This window comes from Peromyscus leucopus, chromosome 2 (genome assembly GCF_004664715.2).
Source record: "Peromyscus leucopus breed LL Stock chromosome 2, UCI_PerLeu_2.1, whole genome shotgun sequence".
NCBI classification, from domain to species: domain Eukaryota; kingdom Metazoa; phylum Chordata; class Mammalia; order Rodentia; family Cricetidae; genus Peromyscus; species Peromyscus leucopus.
The window spans coordinates 123684509-123701455 of NC_051064.1; the positions used below are offsets into that span (position 1 = coordinate 123684509).

Here is a 16947-nt window from a genome sequence, read left to right on the forward strand (position 1 = left end):
CTGCAACGTCGGAGTTTCCAGTGCAGCTTGCGGGCAGCTACATCACCAAAGATGCTCTCTTCTCCCAGTCTACTTTGCTATTTATATCATTGGGAGGGGACCCCAAGTCTGTAAATTTCCTGGACTTCCTGAGCCTTGCAAGTTTCTCCGAACCTCCCAGGAGGGAATTTTTCACCAGGAGGAAACAGCTATGGAACAAAGTTTACTTGGCTTCTGCCAAGACAAGGTGGAGGCTGAACAAAGCTGCACTCTTTCCCAGGTCCCAAGCAAAGAACGCCTCCAGCTAGGCCAGTGTTTTTCAGGCGTATCCTATCGATCTCTGAGAGGTGGCTGTGCCTTGGGACAGATAGACAGGGCTCTTCACCAGAGTAGACAGTACTCTGAAATTCTAAAATGCTAGGCTATAATTCTTTGGGTCCCAGACCCCATTCCTCCCTTCCCTTCTTCCAGCCACCTTACAACCCTAACGTCCCCGAGTTCCGCACCTGGAAATGCATGCCCTCTGCTGGCAGACAAGATAACAGACGTGAACCGGGTCAGAATCTCTTGGAATCTCACTTGACTGTGTTGCCCACTAGGCGAGCAATACCATCGCCTTGGATTCAAGAGCCCCTTCGCCTGTGTGTGGAAGACCTGGGTCCCACACTTGCCCCCACCTGTAATGAGGACCCTGTTCATAAACGGAGCTGTCCATTCACCACTTTCTCTGGGTCCAGGATGTCCCGGGATTTGAGAAAAGGCGGCTGTACAGAGAGTCCCAGGATGCTGGCAACAAGCGGTCTGTTAGTTTGGAGAAGTGCTTGCTTACCTATTCATTTTCTGGGAATCACCTTATTAGTGGGGAAGTTGTAAGACTTCCTCCTTTCTCGGTGCCCTTGAACTTCATCCCTACAACCCTGAATTCGCAGCACCCTACAAACCCGGCTCCAGCCGGACTGCTCCAGAAAGCAGGCATCACCTCCGCCCCCCACACCCCCCGATTTGCTTCAGACTTGGGTCGGTCGGGGAACCAGAGCTCCGCCGTCCCCTAAACGCCAGCGGCCGTTTGAACCTGCTTGTCCCCCACCCCCGGCGGGCGGGGCGGGCTCACTCGCACTCCCTCCCGGCTCTGCCCGCCTGCTTCTCCCGCCCGGGACGCGCCTCCCTCCCGCAACCCAGTCCTGCGAGCCCCGCGTTTCCGCTGCCTCCTGCTCCCGCCTGGCCGGATCGGATCCGAGCCCGAGCATGGAACCCGGACAGCCTCGGGAGGCCCGTGAACCCGGGCCAGGGGCAGAGACCGCCGCGACGCCGCGCTGGGAGGATGCCAAGACTTTCTATGACAATCTCTCTCCCAAGAAGAAACCCAAATCGGTAAAAAGCAGGGCTTGGGTTTGGGGGGACACTGGACGGGCCACTTCCAGGGAGGGGTCTCAAGCCCTCTGGAAAGGGACTCGTGGAGCCCCTCCCGGAGGGGACACAGCTCCTCCGCCCCAGAATGTGCCCGGCAGTTGGCTCAGGCTCCAGTTTATTTTGGGAGCTCTGCTCTGGTGGCAGTGTTGTTGTTTTTTTTTTGCCCATCCCGGGCTCAGGTTCCACGCCAAAATCCCCCTCCCCCATGCGGTCATCAGGGGCCTATCCCCTCCCGGAGCTGGCAGCCCCGGACGCACGGACCGCACTTGTTGGCAGAGCTGGTCAGCAACCCGGGCAGCAGCGCCCCGGGCTCAGCAACTCGACCCTGGAAACCCCGCTGCTGGCTTTGCTCTCAGGTCCCCGGCGTCCGTGCGGCCAGCTCGGCTTCCCAAGTCAAACCTCGGCGCTTGGGCTCTAACTGGAGACCCAGGCCCTAGGGAACCAGAGGGGTCGCTCTCCCAGCATCTTAAAGAAACTGCTGCTTGCTCCAGGCTCAGGGCTTCGCTCCCAACGCTGGGCTTTGCACCCTAGACAATGCCTGTGACTCGCGGCGGGCATTAACATACAGGAATCATAGCGGAGGTATCAGCCCTTTGCAGCTTCACACAGAGGCAAGAATTCCTCTTCCTCTCTTGGACAAGTACCTTGGCTTTGTTCATGCCACCACCTTAGACCTAGTAGCTTGGGCCAGGGATTGAGAATAGAAGCTGGCCCAGAGGCATCACACAAGGACCTCCATTCTGACCTGAAAGCATCCCACTCTTCACTCTAGTGACTTTACCCGGGAGGTCACTCCACCCACTGTCACCTCTAGGCCTTCACTCATCCTGGTGACTGAGATATTAAGCTGCGCCCTGCCTGTCTTCAGGAGTTTGCAGCGTGCCCACGGAGGCTGTAGAGATGGTGGGATGTTCAGGTAAACGATCCCACGTGGTACTGTGGGAGCACAGAGAGGAAGACTTTGGGGAAACGCATTTGAACGGACTGTCTTAAGGCTTCAGTGGGTGTGGCCTCTGGGCAGCGGGGGGGGGGGGGGGAAGAATGGTTGAAAAGCAAGGAGCTGTCTTTGAAGCTGAGGACTTTGTTCAGAATCCATACAGAGTGGGAAATGCAAGGTTGTTGTTGAGAGAAGGACCCACAAAGGCTCCCAGGCCGGGGACAGCCCTGCCGAGTACCTTGTGAAGGAGCCTGGATCTTATTTAGTGGGGTCGAGGCTTTCTTGCTGGGTTCTGGGGAGCCTCAGCTCTCAGGCAGTCATCAGAGCCGTGAATCCAATTTATTTTTACTTCTTAAAAATACTCTAAATAACTGAAAAAAAGCAGTTCTTCCCATTTTCAGGTATTTAGTGGCTCGAACCAGGACTGTACAGAAACATAAACATAAATTGGCTGGATCCTGAAGCTTAAGTCTGTGGTAGTGAGTGTCCTAACTCTTGCTTTCAAATGTATTGTTATCCAAACTGTTGTATTCATTGGTTAGCTTTGTACCCAATACATTCATGTAGAGAGGTTGGTAGGGAGGGAGATATCAAATCTGAATTGTAAAATAGACTTAAAGCAATTACATAGTTGGCTAGCGTTACACATTGGGGTTCTGCCTAAGAATTCATTTGACTAAAAGGTCAACCTGCCTTTTAAAAATATGAAAATCATAATGGAACTGCTGTAGGGTCTTTTTTATTTTTTTTAAGCAGGGATTAACTTGGCTCCACTTTGATTTTATAACGATGACACTGGGCTGTTTATCGGGTGGACTGGAAAGGTTGGGTCTGGCTGCCGTCACGCCAGTGAGATAGCAAAGCTTGACTAATGTCCTGGCCTGGGGGACAGGGAGGAGACAAATGCTGGAAAGCAGGGGTGAATCTTCAGTGTTCAAAAATCCATTTCCTTCCCCAGTGTCAGAGAACCAGCTATGGTCAGTCACAGCCCCTTCATCAGCCCTCAAGTCCTTGTCTGATTAGGTGATGCTCCCAGCTCCTGTTCCTTCCTGTCATAGCCCTCTTCCCACAGGCTATTTTGGGGGGGTTGCAAGCCTCATGGGCCCCACTGGGGCCTGGCCTGGGCTCATTTCAATTCCCAGGAGTTAGAGTAAAATATTTAACCTAGCCAAGGCCATCAGCGGCCCTCACCCAGAGCTATCCTGTCCTCCTCTCTCCCAGCATCCCTCCTATGGCCTTCCAGAAATAGCAGTTTATTTTGCTATGTTCCTATCTTGACTGCAATAGACAGATTGTTGGTCTAAGTGGGAGCTGCTCAGGCAGGCCAGTGGCACTGGGAGACCCTCTGTTAATTCTTCACCTTCACCCCAAAGCCACAGCGATCAGTCTGAGTCTCAGAGAACTGACAAGACTGTGGCCCCCTGCAGCTCAGTAGTCTCGGGCTGAGCTCCTAGGCTGTTCTGACCCAGTTCCGAGCCTGGAGTGGACGTTCTGATTTTGGTGCACATCACAGCATATGATTTGGGTGTTAAGAGACTCGGTCAGGCACAAGAGGATCAGTCTACAAGTGCTCAGCTTCTCCAGGCTCTGGATAGAGCCCGTCACCCGTTCCTTCAGACCCACTGGGAGGCTGGACAGTCTACAGGCGTTTGGGTTCCCTCACCTCACTTGTATCAGGGTGACTTGAGTAGGAGGCAGGGGCCTGTCCTGGGGACCATCATTCTTCAGGGGAAGAGTACCCCATCATGAAGCATCTCAGGAAGAGGACACAATGCTTCTCATCATTTCTCCCAAATATGGAAAGTGAAGCTGGGTTGTGTCCAGGGAAGCTATTTGAAGGAAGAAAAGGCAGCATTTTCTGGGAGACTCATACCAGGGAGGCTGTTATATGGACAGAGCCCAAACTAGAGACTGGAGACTTGAGAGCCCATCTTGACTTTTTTTTGTGTGACCTAAAGTAAGAACCCTGATCCTCTCTAGCCCCATTTCCTCATCTGTGAGAGGGAAATAGATACTCCTGGGGGATTCAAGACATTTTTCTTGCAATGAGCTGGAGTACGCTCTGAGGCAGTTTGGGTAATTCAGCTAACGGAGCCCCAAGGCCCAGGAATCTGGTGGGAACTATGGGACCGAAGTGAAGAACAAGGCTTTGACTGGCTGCATGGGCTGGAGCCGGATTCAGGGACCTGCCTGAAGTGGATGGAAGGCAGTGGGGTTCTCTGTCTTTGTGTGAATGATGACTGTCTCTAAAGCTCCCAAGTGCTGACGAGGTTGAGAAATTCCCAATGGACATCTGGACACACAGGTGGCCAGAAACTGGCAAAATTGGTTGAATCTCAGAGGAGGGGTGCCTTTTTTGCCACTCTTGTCTTCCATGGGCCCCACTGGCCACCTACACTCTCTTGGTTAAAGTTAAAAGCTGAATACAAGCTGTGGTCAGCTAAGCAACTTTGCAGAAACCTTTGGGTTTTCCCTTCCTAATTAGAGGCTCTGAGGTTTCACTGGCCATTATCCACAGGAAATGCTTAAATTCATTAAAATTAAGTGAATTTAGGGACCGAGGAGATGGCTCAGTTGGTAAGCCTGGCACACAAGCACAAGGAACCTGAGTTTGGGTCTCCAGCAGCAACATCAAAGCCATGTATGATAGTGTGCATGAGTCAGTGAGTAGGAATATCTATCTGGAGCTTAGGGCTCACTGGCCAGTAAGTGTGCTCCAGGCTTAGTGAGAGGCCCTGTCGCAAAAAAAATGCAGTGGACAGTAATAGAGGAAGACACTGCCATCCACTTCTGGGCTCAACACACGAACATCACTCATACATACACACATTTGTGGGGGGGGGGGTTGTTTGTTTTTGTTTTTTGTTTGTTTTTTTGGTTTTTCGAGACAGGGTTTCTCTGTGTAGTTTTGTGTCTTTCCTGGAACTCGCTTTGTAGACCAGGCTGGCCTCAAACTCACAGAGATCCACCTGCTTCTGCCTCCTGAGTGCTGGGATTAAAGGTGTGTGTCACCACTGCCCGGCTACACATTTGTTTTTTTAAGCACATGAAGTTAGATTTCAAGTCTTGGCATCACCTGCCACATTTGAAGTTACTCTACAATCACCCGGCACAGTTTATAGAGCATTTCCATAAAGTCCCAGCTTCTAGAGCTGCCCAGATCACAGAGAAGTGGTGTCCATACGTTCCCTGCAAAGCCCACATTCTGAGTTTCTCCAGCTGCTGTCCATGGTGGCATGATCCTCTCCCCATCTTCTAAAGGATGCCATGGATCTCTTGCACAGAGAATGGTCAGAAGCTCCTTGGGGACAGAGATCAAACCTATCTTGCTTCCTAACATGTCCCCAGCTTAGCATAACTCAATGCTGCCAATCAGTTGGAGTCTAGCAGTGGGTTAAATAAATCATCCACAAGATTATCATGAACAAGCCAGGGTGTTAGGTCCACTTACTTCTAAGTCTTGGCTTCAGTTTGCCCCTCTCTCTTCTCATCTGTAAAGGATCACAACCCTAGGACTGTCACAGAGAAGTGGTATCCATGACCTCCCTGAACACCCATGTTCTGATCGTTCCCAGAAATCAGTTAGGGTCCAGCTGCTGTCCATGGTGGCATATTCCTCACTCCATCCTATCCAAGTCGGATGTCTTCGCCCCTTCAGGTTACTGCAGCAAAGTGCCACAGACTGATGACTTACATTGTAAACATCAGAAATTTCTTTCTTCCAGCTTGGGAGGCTGGGTGTCCAAAAATAAGGAACCAGAAGACTGGGGTCCTTTTTCTTATTTAAAGATGGTAACTTCTAGCTAAGTCCTCATGCGTTCAAGGCAAACTCAGGTGACTTTTTTTTTTTTCCTAAGAAAAGTCCTAACCTCTCCCAAAGGCTCTATCCCTTACTATGATCACATTCAGGATTACAGTTCAACATGAGATTTGGGGGGATACATTCAGATACAGCATTTGGGAAGGAGTGCCAGGACCCTCTTGTGAGGAGGCCCTTTGAAGTCCAGCTCCTACCTATCCTTCCAGTCTCATCTACACCCTCCCCTGCCCTGGCCTCTGCTCACTTTCGTGAAGGCTTTGAGCTTGTGCTCACCAATTCTTGTGGCCTCTTCCTTCAAGGTCTTCCCCAAAGGCCTCCTCTCCTTTCATGACTTCCCCTAAAGCCAGTCACCGAGACCTTGCTTCCACCTCCTGTCCCATCCCTTGGCCTCTTTGTTATGTTCCCTCATCTTCTCCCCATGCCCTGATGAGCTCTGAGGGCAGGAGCCCTGTCTCCTCCCCAGAACCCTTCCTCAGCAGACTCTCTAGAGGAACCAACCGTAATGGAGAGCCAGAGCGAGGACACGTGTTGACTAGACAGAGACTGTGGGAGACTGCACAGTGAGCAAAGGGAACATCGTGTTCAGGGTCAGAGAAGGGAAGGTGTTCAAAGACGCGAGCAAGGTGAGATTGAGCAAAGCTGGGGAAGGAAGGGGAAGCGGAGAGCAGAAGGGAAGCAGGGGTCTGTGGCAAAGGACTTCTTGTTTCTGTAGGAAAAGCTGTCTGCTTGACTCCGTACCACCGACGAGGTGGGCTGGGATCACGTCTGCACTTTAGACAGACCCTCTGACAATGTGGAGAGGGTAGCCTGGGCTGTGTGATGGTGGCCTGGGCTGTGGAAGAGAAGAAAAAGTGTGTGAATTCCAAGTATGGTTGGCTTGGACACTTAATCAATGCGGAAGGGCGTGGGGAAAGGGTGGGGACAGGGGAGTGAAGGTTTACTTCCTGGTTTCCGCTGTCTGTTCATGAAGTGGTAGGCTGGATGAGTAGATGGTGGTGCTGAGCACAGATGAGGAAATGGGGGGGGAGAGGTTGGGTTTTGAGAGAGAGGGTGGGAAATTCAGCCTCGGACACGGTAAGTTGGAGTGTCTGTTGGTCTGTTGGTTGACTGGGGCAGTTTATATGTGGGTCTGCAGCTCAGGAAGCAGATCCAGCTACAGATTAAAAAAATCTTATATAATTACTGTGTTTCTGGGCTCTAATTTCTTCCTGAGGGCATGCAGCTCTTCTTTCATAATGGAAACCATTGGGGAGTCATTTCAATGTGGCCACACTTTGGCTATATATGTTGTACTCGTTTTTTCTGTGGTGTCCAGATGGCCAACAATATTGCAACTCCCTGAGGGCATGCCCTCCTTCCCATCACACTCCTAAATAAGGAGCCAGTCTCCGGCAGGAACCAGCCCAGAGTCGACTCTGCCCAAGGCTGACTTTCTTTGGAGCAGAGCCTTGGCCTTCTCCACATCCCTGGGTCCAGGGAGGGCTTGCCCACATACACCTGCCTCGAGGTGAATCCGAGTAATGGCCTGTCCTACTGTTCTTCTTATAGCCAAAGCCTCAGAACGCGGTCACCATTGCTGTGTCCTCCAGAGCCTTGTTCCGCATGGACGAGGAGCAGAGGATTTACACGGAGCAGGGTGTGGAGGAGTATGTACGCTACCAGCTGGAGCATGAGAATGAGCCCTTCGGCCCTGGACCAGCCTTTCCCTTTGTGAAGGTGAGGGGGCAGTTCCTTAAGTAGCCCACACGATGCCTTTGTAAGAAGCTCTGCCTGGAAGAGGCAAACCCCACAGCTAGCAAACTGGTGGGAAGAAGAGGCCACCAATCCTCGGGACTGATAGAGTCCTAGAATGGGTAACCAGTTTGAAGATCAGCCAGCCATTTATCCACCTTTAATGACGTGCCTCTGAGTAGTGAACAACCCACACAATGGTGGGAAATGGCATTAGAGGGTGGTGGTGTGCACAGATCTCGTTCCAAATCAAGCCTGCCCCTGGCCTCCCCTCTTCTTTCTCACTGGATCCCTGGCCACCAACTCAACTCATCAATCCCTGGGACTCTGAACTGGAGTTTGCTCTCTCCCTTCCAGGCCCTGGAGGCTGTGAACAAGCGGCTTCGGGAGCTGTATCCCGATAGCGAGGATGTTTTTGACATTGTCCTCATGACTAACAATCATGCTCAAGTGGGAGTCCGTCTCATCAACAGTATCAACCACTATGGTAAGTAAGCGTGATGGGGATGGACGCGGGATGCAGTGACCTCACACGCCCCCTGGGGGAAGGCCACACCTCTGCAGGGTCAGGCTGGGTCAGGCTCTACAGACTGCCATCTTACACCCAGTGATGTTCTAACCTGGCATTCTATTGCATTTTTAACCTGGTCTTTTAAAACAAATAAGGCTGGGTTTGCAGTCCAACTGGTAGAGTGCTTACCTAGTAAGAAGAAAGTCCTGGGCTCAATCTCCAATATTGCATAAAAACTAGGTATGGTAATTGCATGCCATGCATTTAATACCTTCACTCAGGAGATGAGGACAGGAAGACCAGGAATTCAACGTCTTCTCCAGCAACATAGTGAGTTCAAGGCCAGCCTGAGATACACGAGACCCTGTTTTCAAACAAACAGACAGACAGACAAACAAACAAGGAGCTGGGGGTGTGGCTTAATTGGTAGAGTGTTTGACCAGCATGCGTGAAGCCCTTCGTTAGATCCCCAGCACTGCATTAAAAAAAAAAAACAAACAATGGGCTGGGCATTTAGCTCAGTGGTAGAGCGCAAGGCCCTGGGTTCAGTCCTCAGTTCTGAAAAAAAAAAGTCGGTTGGTGGTGATCCATGCCTTAAATCTCAGCACTTGGGAGGCAGAGGCGGGAGGATCTCAATGGGTTCGAGGCCAGCCTGGTCTACAAAGCAAGTTCCAAGACAGCCTGGACTGTTACACAGAGAAATCCTGTATCAAAAACAAAACAAACAAACAAAAACCAAGAAGGCACGGTGGCATAGGAACCTGCAATCCAGCAGCTGTGCCTCAGTGGATCAGTAGCACATTTTCAGAGACATAGTAAGTTGAAGCCCAGCCTAGGCTACATGCGAACCTGTCTCCAAAAAAAAAAAAAATTAAAAATAACAACAAGACTGTAATGCCGTGTATAGTGGCACATACCTTTAATCCCAGCTCTTGGGAGGCAGAGGTGGGTTGATCTCTGAGTTCAAAGCCAGCCCGCACTACAGAGTGAGTTCCAGAACAGCCAAGGGCTACACAGAGAAAAACCTTGTCTAGACAAAACAAACACCAACAAAAACCTGTAAAAATAAAACAAACAAAACTGGTTTGAAATGCTGCCAGTTTGCAGGTCGTTTGTCCGTGGCCCATTTCTGGCCACTCCTGGTTGATCAACATAACTGGCTCATAAAATTCCTGGATATTTAATAGCTGACTCTTGCAAGCTGGCACAAGCCAGCTGCAGCCCACGCTAGACAGGCCTCAGTCCCTGTGTAACAGGGAAAGGCGTTTACTTTCTCTGCGCCTCAGTTTCTCTAACTGTAGGAGACTAGCAAGCCTCATGAGGCTGATGGGAGAATCAGGGGCTGTTCGGAGTGAAAGAGTCCAGTTATGATTGAAAGTTCTAAGTCTCTTGGAGCAAGCTTCCAGTGAAGGGAACCATTGTCAGTTCCAGAATGACTCAGAACCACAGAGCAGGAAGTAAAATTGGACCCAGAAAGGCCAGAATCCAAGTCTTGGCCATCTCTCTTGGGCTTGTATTCTCTCTGGGCCAAAAGGGTCCTTGTGCTTCTTTAGAAAGCCTTTTCCTTGTTTTCATCTGTAACTACAGTTCCAGGAAATCCAAATGCTTCCAGGTCCCTTCCAGCCTCCACAGGTACCAGGCATGCACATGGAGCATGGGCACACATGCAGGCACAACACCCAAATACATAATAACCGTTAAAAAGGAGAAACCAGGGACTGGGGAGATGGCTCCGTGGTTAAGAGCACTGGCTGCTCTTCTAGAGGAGTCAGGTTCAATTCCCAGCACCCACATGGCAGCTCACAACTATCTGTAACTCCAGTTCCAGGGGATCTGACACCTTCACACAGACACACATGCAGGCAAAACACCAATGAACATAAAATAAAAATAATAAATCATAAAAAAGAAAAAAAACCACCAACACCAACCCACCTATCTTTCTAGCTTTACAAGATCTTGTTTCAAACAGCCAACATCCAGTTTGGTGTTTATTTTATTTTAATTTACTTAATTTTGATACAGGATCTTACTGTATAGTCCAGGCTGGCCTCAGACTTGAAAGCCTCCTACCCTAACCTTCCCAGCACTGCATTTTCAGACATTGTAGACACATGCTACCATTTACTTTTTTTTTTTTTTCCTTTTGAGACAGGGTATCTCTATTTAACTCTAGCTGTCCTAGAACTCACAGAGTTCTGTCTGTCTCTACCTCCCAAGTTCTGGGGTTAAAAACATACCACCACGCCTGGCTTCACTGCCTTTGCTAATTTTTTTTTTTAAACTTGCATGCATGTGTGTGTGCCTGTGTGTGTCTGTGAGTGAATGCCACACCACCTGTGTGAGGACGCCTTTGAAGGTGAGAAGAGGGATCAGATTCCTTGGAGCTAGAGTTGCAGACAGTTGTGAGCTGCCATGCAGGTGCTGGGAACTGAACTCGGGTCTTCTGAGAGAACAGCAAGTGTCATTGACCGCTGAGCCGTCTCTTCAGCTCCTCTTCACTACTTTAAAATGTATTTATTTAGCCGGGCGGTGGTGGCGAACGCCTTTAATCCCAGCACTCGGGAAGCAGAGCCAGGCAGATCTCTGTGAGTTCGAGGCCAGCCTGGGCTACCAAGTGAGTCCCAGGAAAGGCTCAAAGCTACACAGAGAAACACTGTCTTGAAAAAAAAAAAAAAAAAAAGTATTTATTTATTTATTCTGGGGGCTGGGGAATAAAGCAGGGCCCCTGTAGGCTGCATGTGTTCAGTCGTAGGCCCCAGTCAGCATTTTATAGCACTGATTTCAAATTCCCGAGTGGGAGGCTGATGGTAACAGTATTTAACCACAGGTGCTGAGAGATCAGAATAGGCAGCACTCGGTGCTTGAGTACAGCCCTGGGGACCTCTGCAGGGTCAAGTCCCTTGCCTGTTGTGGACGGTGAGGACAACAGTCCTGTATGCAGGGCTTGGGTAGTGGCTGAGGGTAGCAGCCACTAGTCAGCCAGCAACTATTTACATACAGCTTTTGCAGCCCGGAAGCAAGCTACCCAGGTTGGACTCTGATTGGCTCAGCGGGGTCCAGAGTCTGCCCCTATCCAATCAGCTGTGACCAGGAAAACAGGGTCTCTCGTCCATCTTTTGAGGCCACTGACTAGGAGGGAATGTTGTGAGCCAGGGACTTTCTCCAGACGTGTCATCATTTCGTGTCCTTGAGAAAGATGCAGGGGAAATGCTAGGCTGAAACAGAGGGTCACTCTGTGGCCCCACCGCTCCGATCCAAGATGGCTCGCACGGGGCACAGAGGGACTATTCTGAGGCCTGAAGTTTGACCCTGGCCTCATCTGGGGACTCTCTCCCTCCACAGACCTGTTCATTGAGCGATTCTGCATGACAGGTGGGAACAGCCCCATCTGCTACCTCAAGGCCTATCACACTAACCTCTACCTGTCAGCTGATTCGGAGAAAGTGCGAGAAGCCATTGATGCAGGTAAGTCAGAATGAGGAAGGAGACTATGGGAACACCTTCCCATACATAAGGGGTCCCGAGTGGGGAGAAGCCTGGTCCTGAAGCTCTGAACAAGTGCTGACGTTGCCAAGGTAACTGCAAGGGAACCTGTGCACACATTCCTGTGATCTGTCTTGTAAAGTGAAAACAAAGCCCACCTGAACCCCTTTCTCATCTCCCTTTCTCGCCTCCCATGGCGTACATTCATCATCATCACCTAGCCTTCTGTTTCCATGGAAACTTCCCTTACAGCCCAGAAGACTAATGCTTTCTCAGATGACTCTGGGCTGATGGGAGTTCTGACTCCTGTGTGATCAGGAAGCTTCCATCCATCACCGGGCCAATGAGAAAGAGGGAATGTCCATATCTAGCCAAGCCTGAGCGGCAGGCTTTCAAGAATGATCATCTCCCACAGCTGGGCTGGCCAGTGCTGTGGTGAGATTAGGGGACTCAGCTACAACTCTCGATAGTGAGAAATCCACTCCCTGTGCCCCTTTCAAGGGGCAGTTTGGGGCGACAGACATGGTCTCGGGCCTCCCAACAGGAGCCCACGGAGGCGGAAAGACCGACCGCCCATTTGCCTGAATGTATACTCAGGCTGGACACTCAGGATCCCTCTGTCAAATACCTCTTTCCCTTCCGTGTTGGTGAGGCTTTCTTTAGCCAGGACCCAGAGGGCATGTCCCTAGACACATCACACCCTTGGCTGGGGTTTGCGAACTAACTAACCTGTAGGTGTGCCTCTCTACACCTGGAATTTGACTTTTAGTCCAGGGAGAGTGGTCAGATGGATGTCCTGCTCAGAGCAGGGGGTTCTGGGTCATCTTGGCACTAGGTTGACAGAGTTGAGACGGTATGGAGCCTGATACTCAGGACCTGGTCCTACCCTGGGCATCCTTAGGCTAGTGAAGCTGCTGTAAGACCTGTCCTGCTAGCTCTTGCCAGAGCTCTGCGGAAGTCTACCTCCGAGACCCTAGATTCCCAAGGAGCAGGGTCGAGGGGCCTTTAGAGAGATGAAGACTGCTGAGGGGCATTCATCTGATTCTAACTTGGAGCCTTGGTCCCTGGTGGGCGTTCTTGCATCCCGAAGGAACCCCGCTTGCAGAAAGTCTATATACATTATCACATGTAGTTTATACTGCCTCCCAGGACCAGGCTCATTATCTCACACAGTCTGAGCCAGTCGACTTCAGTGTACCTGGATGCTTGGTGACTGTAGAGAGGGTGTCCACACCCACCCATCCCTTCTGCAGCCTGAGAGCTCAGCCTCCTACAGACTGGAAGGAGCCTTAACTTTACCTGGGCCCAGAGAAAGGATGTAACTTGGGATCAATAGTGAGGGAGTGGCCCCACCTCAAGACATGCTTCCCAGGCTGCGGCAGGTCCACAGAGGGTGAGGAGCTCCAAAAAGAACAGGGATACAGGAGTCCGGTGCTCCCAGCCAAGACTTGTTTGGCTAGTTCACACCAGCGTGATCTTCAGCGTTAACATGTTCAGATTTCTTCACGCTGGCTGGTAAAAAAGATCTTCAGTGTCTTCCTGCCCAAGGACATCTCCAGAGCTCTTCACAAAGATGCTGTGAGGGAGGTAGACTTTAGACCTTTAATGGGGACCCTCGGAGTGACCCCTCGAAGCTGTAGCTGCGGCACATTCTCACGGCCAGTATCCATGGGCCACCAATGTTAAAATGCTCCCAGTAGGAGTCCTTGCTAGGCTTGCCTCTAGCCTGGGGGCGCCGGTGGAACAAGGACAGCGTGTTGCAGACAGCACTGACCTCTCTCTGTGCAGGGATTGCAGCTGCCACCATCTTCAGCCCCAGCAGGGACATAGCTGTGTCCCAGAACCAACTCCGCGTGGCCTTCGATGGGGACGCAGTACTCTTCTCTGACGAGTCCGAGCGCATTGTCAAGGCCCACGGGCTGGACAGGTTCTTCGAGCATGAGAAGGCCCACGAGAACAAACCTTTGGCACAGGTGCTCCACATTCCCAGAACCCCTGAATAACCCCCCCACCCCCCAGAACCAAGCCCACATTCCCACCAGGTCCTCTTACCAAGACTCAAGGCGCCCTCCCCCTGTCTTTGGTCTTTGAGGCAGGGTTTCTCTGTGTAGATCTGCCTGCCTCTGCCTCCTGAGTTCTAAACCTCTCCCTCACTTGACCCCTGGCTCTTTTCAATGAGACTCCGCTCCTTCACTGGATCCCACCCCCTCACTCAAGTCCAGTCCCCCACTTCTTGGGGCCTCGAACAGCTCTCCAAGCATCTCTGAAGCCTCCCTGCTTTGTTCCTCCAAACCCCTTTCTGAGGTCTCCATCCCCTCTCAGAAACGCCCACACCCATTCCGAGTCTTCAACCCTTCTCTGAAGTCCCCATCCCTTCCTAAAAAATCTGAACCAGCGCCCCCCACCCCCAATCCACGGTTCTTTCCCTGTAACCCTCAGCTCCTCTCTTCAGATTCCCTTCTGAGTAAGTGCCCATCCCTCCAGAAAGCCTCTTTCCTTCACTGATAGATAAGAATGCTCACTTGCCCTCATACTTCTCAATGGCTCTCTTGGAACAAAAATGTGTCTTGGAGCTTGTTAGAAATTCCCTACGGGTGGAGCAATGGGATTCTCCTCCAGCCCTGTTGGGAACGCCAAATGTGTCCCAGGGCAGGACACTTTTCCCACTAAGTGGTTGATAGAGACCCAGAAGAACCCTGCTTACCCCAGGTTACCCAGCTAGGAAAGTCCCCAAGACAAGCAGCCCACTTTCCTTGTTTCCAATTGCTTTGAAAATGAGCTACCTTCTACATCGTCTCGTTCTTTATTCACATGTCTGCAGTAGCTTCATTGCTGTGGGTGCTTTCCCTGACCCCAGAGAGCCTGAGCCCAGCACCCTGAGCCACATTCGTGTCTGTCCACAGGCAGGCACATATTCAGTAGTTACATACTGGCCTCTCTGGTCCCAATATTCGCAGATAGAGTCCATTCTGGTTGGCAGGTGACCCTGGCATCATTACTAGCTAGTTTTAATTCCGTCTTTGCTAATGAACACAGACAACCACATTTATAGGACAGATCACTGCAAGAGACATGGATGGATATGCCTAGCAACAGTTGCCCTGGTTATGGTTATACTGATATAGCCCCAATCGCATTAGGACAGACCCCAGACTACAGGGACCTACAGCCCTGTATATACACAGGAGCCCAACAGGCAGAACAAAACCACCAAGAGTTAGGGATTTCCCACTCCAACAGCTAGTCACTGGTGCTTCAGGATGAAAGGGCAGATGTTTAGGAGAGGGGAATCTTACAAGGTCTCTTTAACTCCATAGGGCCCCCTAAAAGGCTTTCTGGAAGCCCTGGGTAGACTGCAGAAGAAATTCTACTCTAAAGGTCTGCGGCTGGAGTGCCCAATTCGCACTTACTTGGTGACAGCGCGCAGTGCAGCCAGTTCTGGGGCCCGGGCCCTCAAGACCCTGCGGAGCTGGGGCCTGGAGACAGATGAGGCCTTATTCCTAGCCGGAGCACCCAAGGGCCCCCTTCTTGAGAAGATCCGCCCACACATCTTCTTTGATGACCAGATGTTCCATGTGGCTGGGGCTCAGGAGATGGGCACAGTGGCTGCCCATGTGCCTTACGGTGTGGCCCAGACACCCCGACGGGCTGCCGCTGCTGCTGCTGTTGCTAAGCAGACTTTAGGTTCGCAGTAGCTAAGTCACCTTGCTCCAGGCAACCCGTCACACTTCCAGACCTCATCTGGTGAACTTTCCTGGTTCTTCACTGTCCACGCTCCTGCATGCCATCCTCTTCCCTCTGCTCAGGTACTCCAAGGAACTTAGGAAGACTGGGCCAGCATTCTCGAAGTCCCTGCTAGCCAAACACTGTTGTGATCCTGGCTGGGAAAGCAGGACTCTGCAGGGTAGCCTGAATGTCATGGAGACATTGGTGGGTAGAGAGTGGTATAGTCAGAGAAGCCAGAATGCCAAAGGGCTTGGGATGAAAACTGTCACATGTAGTGCAGAGAACATTGTGTGAGAGAGGGCGGATTTGGCATCTAAAGCAGACAGACCTGGTGTAGACTGCGTGACTTAAGTCCCTCTTTTTCTTTTTCTTTTTCTTTCTTTTTTTTTTTTTTTTTTTGTTTTGGTTTGTTTTTTCGAGACAGGGTTTCTCAGTGTAGCTTTGTGCCTCGAACTCACAGAGATCCACCTGCCTCTGCCTCCCAAGTGCTGGGATTAAAGGTGTGCACCACCACCACCCGGCCCAAGTCCCTCTTTTTCATAAGCCTCAGTTTACCCCTCTCCCTTTTAGGTGGTTTCCAAGCTTGGTTTTACAAGATTGTGCCCCAAATGAATCATCCTGTGCTGGGGCTGCTAGTACCTATGGCACCTATGTAGATTACAAGATGACATTCTGTCCAGGTGAATGAATTACAAAAAACGATGGTCCTTCCTCTGGCCTAAGCCAGGACACAGGCTAGATTCCAGCCCTTCGCCCCTCAGCCCATAGAATGGGAAATATGCACAGTTCTGCACAGCAGCCCTGCCTGTATCTTTCCATGTTGGGAAGCTACTGCACAGGATAGCCCGCTGTTTCCTGTGGTTTGCTAACCTGGACCATGGACCATCAGCTGCCCGGTGGAAGGTTTGGGGAAAGAAATGAGAGGAATGTAGCCTACATGCAAATTCTCCTCTAGCCCGTAGGGGGCACTGTAGGCTCTAGCTGGAGTGGACTTCAGTGGCTTGCCAACTCTGGGTTTCCTTTACCTTCAGCTTTTAGGGAAAGTTCAGTAGTTCTGCCTGCCAACCTCCTCACCTCAGTGCTGGGTCTACCAGTCACCGCTACCTGCCATGCTGTGAGGAAGCTCTCCCAGCATCGAGAGAGAGCTCTAGACCCAAAGTTGGAGAAAGCACAGGCCCTAAAGTGAGTGGTTGTCCAGGCTGAGTCTGAGGGCAAGCTGCTGCAGGGAGACGTGGGAAGTGTCAGGTCTGATCTGATCTAAGACGCTAAGGACGTGATGGCTTAGAGAAAGACGAGTTGAACGTGCACCAGCATGAGTCTACTGTGGATAGGGGAAAGCCAGTCAGA

At 51.1% G+C, this 16947-nt stretch overlaps 1 protein-coding gene across 1 annotated transcript; it reads left to right on the top strand.

The window, feature by feature from the left end:
• The first annotated feature begins 725 nt into the window (after positions 1 to 725).
• Nt5c1a (5'-nucleotidase, cytosolic IA) lies at positions 726 to 15990 on the top strand. Its single transcript, XM_028854507.2, has 6 exons — positions 726 to 1350; positions 7695 to 7862; positions 8235 to 8364; positions 11734 to 11856; positions 13663 to 13847; positions 15192 to 15990. The coding sequence occupies exons 1-6, from the start codon at positions 1225 to 1227 to the stop codon at positions 15567 to 15569; spliced, it is 1110 nt and encodes a 369-aa protein (XP_028710340.1). The 5' UTR covers positions 726 to 1224; the 3' UTR covers positions 15570 to 15990.
• The last annotated feature ends 957 nt before the right edge of the window (positions 15991 to 16947 follow it).

Excerpts from the sequence above, each read along its gene's own strand:
- Nt5c1a (XM_028854507.2), top strand. The coding sequence starts at position 1,225 with ATGGAACCCGGACAGCCTCGGGAGGCCCGTGAACCCGGGCCAGGGGCA. Across the intron at positions 7,863-8,234 it reads CAGCCTTTCCCTTTGTGAAG|GCCCTGGAGGCTGTGAACAA; the intron begins GTGAGGGGGCAG and ends TCTCCCTTCCAG. Across the intron at positions 11,857-13,662 it reads GCGAGAAGCCATTGATGCAG|GGATTGCAGCTGCCACCATC; the intron begins GTAAGTCAGAAT and ends CTCTCTGTGCAG.